General features: G+C 44.3%; 1 protein-coding gene across 1 annotated transcript; it reads left to right on the plus strand.

Annotated features, from left to right (window-relative positions):
* Positions 1-675: 675 nt before the first annotated feature.
* EDB91DRAFT_1031249 (uncharacterized protein) lies at positions 676-1,982 on the plus strand (the record flags this gene model as incomplete). The annotated part of the gene is made up of 3 exons (XM_041312724.1): positions 676-760; positions 809-907; positions 1,852-1,982. Coding segments are annotated over 3 exons (315 nt in total), but the record flags the coding sequence as incomplete, so codon positions are not given.
* Between the last annotated feature and the right edge of the window lie 2,346 nt (positions 1,983-4,328).

The following is a 4,328-nucleotide window of genomic DNA, read 5'->3' on the forward strand; positions in this document are numbered from 1 at the left end:
AACAAACAATCTTCTTGAGCCACCACCATGAGCAGTGCTCTTTTGATTCACTTTTCTCTCTAGCACTACCTAGCTCTAGTCCAGAAATCCTCTAGGGTCAAATGCACCTCCTTGCAGGTATAGCAGCAGGCAGCAAGACCCGACACTTCTGCACCCAGCAGAATTGTTGTACCCACATCGAGTCATGGAACATCAAGCACCAATGATGTAAATCTCACCACACTGTTTATACTTTTACACATTAATGTCTCATTTTCTAGCTGTTGTCAGCAGTAGAGCATTTACAACATCAAAAGTGCTAAAGCTCACCTCATTCTCTTTGAACAAATTTTTGAAATCACATCCACTGACACTGGCTTGCCTGTGTTGTTCAACCATATCCATGGCTGCAGGTTTGAGACAGTGATTGCTGATAGCCACAAAGGTCAAGGGTTAGGTGCATGTAGCAGCTGTGCAGATAGTTCTCTTAAATAACCAATAATGTTGTAGGTTTGGGAATGTACTGCATGCAACTGTCTTGTTCCATGACAATGCCATGCCCATATGAGTCACAATGTCGTCTCTGCGATCTAGGGCTGTATGATTATCTCCATCGATTCTATCGGCTTTGCATAGCACATTATAAAGAAATGTCCATGGCCTTCGCACCCATGTTCAGACAAAGTATATGCAGCAATGCTGAGCTTGGCAACATCTGAGCCCCATCCAGACATTCAGAAGACATTGAATATCATTTGTGATGGTGGTCCAAAAGCTGCAGGTGAATTATCAACAATAAAACACTTTATAAAAATTGACACATCACCAGCATGGTTGAAAGATAAGCTTGAAGGCATGAAATTCGCGTTTCCAGCAATATATCAGCCAGCAAGCCTGATACCTCTCGCTTTTTGGAAAGCATCTCCCTGTCATGAATGTTACCAACTGCATCTAAATTTCGATTATCGAACCCTAAGTCACCTTATCCGATAAGATTAGATTAGATAGATCCCTGATAAGATAAGATGGATAACCGATTAACGATCACTATCTTCACTTCACATCTATACTACATCGACGTCATCCATCTATATCCGTAACCCTAGACATACGAAGTCATCACATCCTTAGAAGTCCTACGATTAGGCAACCGGCTACATCATAAGCATCTACACGCCTCTATGATCGAACCATAACCGAGAGTCCTTTACGAGCCATCTCTCGAAGAGTCATCATCCCTTCACATTGCAGACCTTCACTTCCCACACATGACATGTTAAGAGTTACCTCTGTCATTCACCGAACCCCTTACATCAGAACCTGTTGTACAGTCACAGCTAAAACCCTGAACCCCTATCATAGAAGTGCCACTCATAGAGAAGCATGCTCATTACCAAAGACCCTGGAGAAACCCCTAGATACGATCGAACCCGATACATCTCCAGATCCTATCTCTTATCGAGATCCTTAATCACCGCTCGAGACTTCTTGTCACAGAACTCTCTCACACCCTTCTTAATCTCTGTCTACCCTGAATAGAAGCAGTCCCTGAGAACCCTGCTTAATCACCGATACCCTTGACCCCTATGAACCCTCTACCCTTTCCTTCTTGTAGTTGATTGGTTGATAAGACGCCCTATACCCTAGGTGCAATGTTATGACCGTATATAGATATATCACAAACCTTTCATACTCAGCTATCTCCGCCTAGAGAGTAGTATATAGTTTAGGTCGTAGTCAGTAGTACTCCTTAGACTTAACCTCTTCGTTCTTACGTTATTGTAGGCCTAGACGTTCCCTCTCAAATCTATCCTTGCTTTATCCTCTTCAGATGAGTCCTGTGGTGTGATCCAAACTCCAGACACCTACTAGTTAGGTTAAGGGACATTGGTCATAACACTCCCACTACAACTAATGGCAATGAGCAATCTCATTGTAATGCATATTGTGAAGGCATTCACTTGACTCTATTAGCTGGCCTCATGAAAGGCATGAAATACGACCAGGGAGCAACAAACAGTATGGATATTCACACCACATTTGGGGGTATCAACTTGAGACCAAGGCACAACTTATATTCACCGCACGAAACAGTGCATTATGCAGCAAGGTATGACTTTATATTATGAATCTAAACACTAGCTAATTTTCGTCAGCTCGAGTACAACAGAAACACCACTCCTCACATATAGTGAATGCAATGCATGGCACACTTCCACAACCTGCTATGGTGTGTGCCGTCACGATGCCAACAGCACAACATGCAGCACCTCCACAGCCTGATATGGCAATGCCAACAGTACAACATGGGCATGTCAAAGAGGCAGTAGTTGAACTGCCGTCGTTCTTGCTCCACAAACCACCATCTCCAGCACAAATCAGCACATTTAGTGTCCTGTCATTTGCATTAGTATCAGGTGCTCGCATCATAGACTACTGACCCACGACAATTCAGTCCACACCGCCATTCATGATCGCAGACAACTCAGAATGCCACATCAGAGTCTTGTCATATAGTTCTCTTGCTGGGGCACTCGATTATCAACACGCAGCTGAAACATCATCATATGACGTACCTGCTGCTGTGCTCTCCACAAGCAACACAGTATCCCAAGCACAGTCACCTAGTACCATACCTCAGCCATCTTTAACTGCAATCAGTGAAGATCACTCACTCATATTGCACCTCGAGTCCGTCATGCTGCCACTTAGCACATATAGAACACTGGCAACCGCACTTGGAGTCTAGGATTTAGTCACACGAAAAGAATACAAGAAAATTGTTATAACCAACCATACAGTAGCAAGCTAGTAATAAATACAATTATCAAAGTTGAAATAAGGATGAGAGAACCGTCAAATGCTGAAGGATGAGCACACTGTCAAGTACTGGATATGTCGTCAAGCGCTGGAGAAGGATGAGAGCATCGTCAAGTGTTGGAGAAGGATGAGCACTTCATCAAGTGCTGCAAGTGCTGGAGAAGGACGAGCACAGCAAAAGTTATGAAGGAGTGCAATAAGGAGGGAAGAGAAGGGATATGGTGGTGATGGTTTCAAAGCCAGGTGTATGTTCAGGTTAGAAACCCAGCTGTTTGGATGGGATTTTCTAAGCGAGGAGGTCCTGGGGGTCAGGCATGACTAAGTAATGTCACCTTGCTCATACCTTGTTCTTCTTGAGTTTGGGAACCAATGTATTTCAGAACGGTAACAGGTCAACTATGACTCAATCCAGGCCATCTGTGGCTGGCCTGAGCCAAGAAAGTCAAAGACATTCAATCTTTCTTAGGTTTTGCCAACTTCTACCACTGCTTCATCTTCGATTACTCTAACATCATAGTCTTGCTCACCCACCTTACCCACAAGGATGCCCCTTGGGTCTTCTCTGATGCCAGATGTTCCTATTGCCATCAAAACTGATGCCTCTGATTATGCTATCACTGGTATTCTTTCTATACAATGTGCAGACAATGAGCTCCATCCCATTGCCTTCTATTCCCACACTCTCTCCGCTCTGGAGCTCAACTATGACACTCACGACAAGGAACTTTTGGCTATTCATGAAGCTTTCCACATATGGCAGCATTACCTTGAAGGCTCCGCCCTCCCCATAGATGTGGTCACTGACCACAAAAATCTGGAATATTTCACTACCATGAAGCTCCTTTCTCACCACCAGGCTCGCTGGTCAGAGTTCCTCCACCAGTTTAATCTCATCATCCATTTCCCAACCTGGCCGCCTCAGAGTAAAACTTGATGCCCTTACTTACCATTCAGATGTCTACCCAAAAGAGGGGGATAAGGACTATGCTCAGGTCAATCCACATAATTTAAGCCAGTGTTTACTCAAGAACAGCTCGCTTCGTCCCTACAAGCCACTATCCTAGCCAAACCTATGCTCTACACAGTGGTCATAATGGATACAGAAGTGCTCCACAGGGATATCATCTCTGCCCTTTCCTCCAACCCCATTACTAGCAGCTTACTCCAGGTATCCCTGTAGTGTATTAATTAATACTACAGTACCCATACTGTGTGGCCATTTATAAATGCCTGCCACTTTTACAGTAAGGTAGTCTACACACAGTTACTAGTCATTCTACATGTGTATTTGCAGGGCACTGCTGCAGTACATTCTGCATTGTATTGGTTTGTTATGTGCTGTTATGATTTTTGGCAGGCAAAACATATCACAGCTGGTGTGGCTGCTCCGCTTTGGCTAGCTTTGTTTGTTTTCAAATATTCTGTCCCACCCATTTAGGCAATACAACTAGGCAACTGCATGGGTAAACCCCCGGGTATCTCAGGTCATACCCGCACCCGTACCTGGGGATATACCCACACCTGCATGG

This window comes from Suillus paluster (genome assembly GCF_016628075.1).
Source record: "Suillus paluster strain FC165 chromosome Unknown EDB91scaffold_745, whole genome shotgun sequence".
NCBI lineage: Eukaryota > Fungi > Basidiomycota > Agaricomycetes > Boletales > Suillaceae > Suillus > Suillus paluster.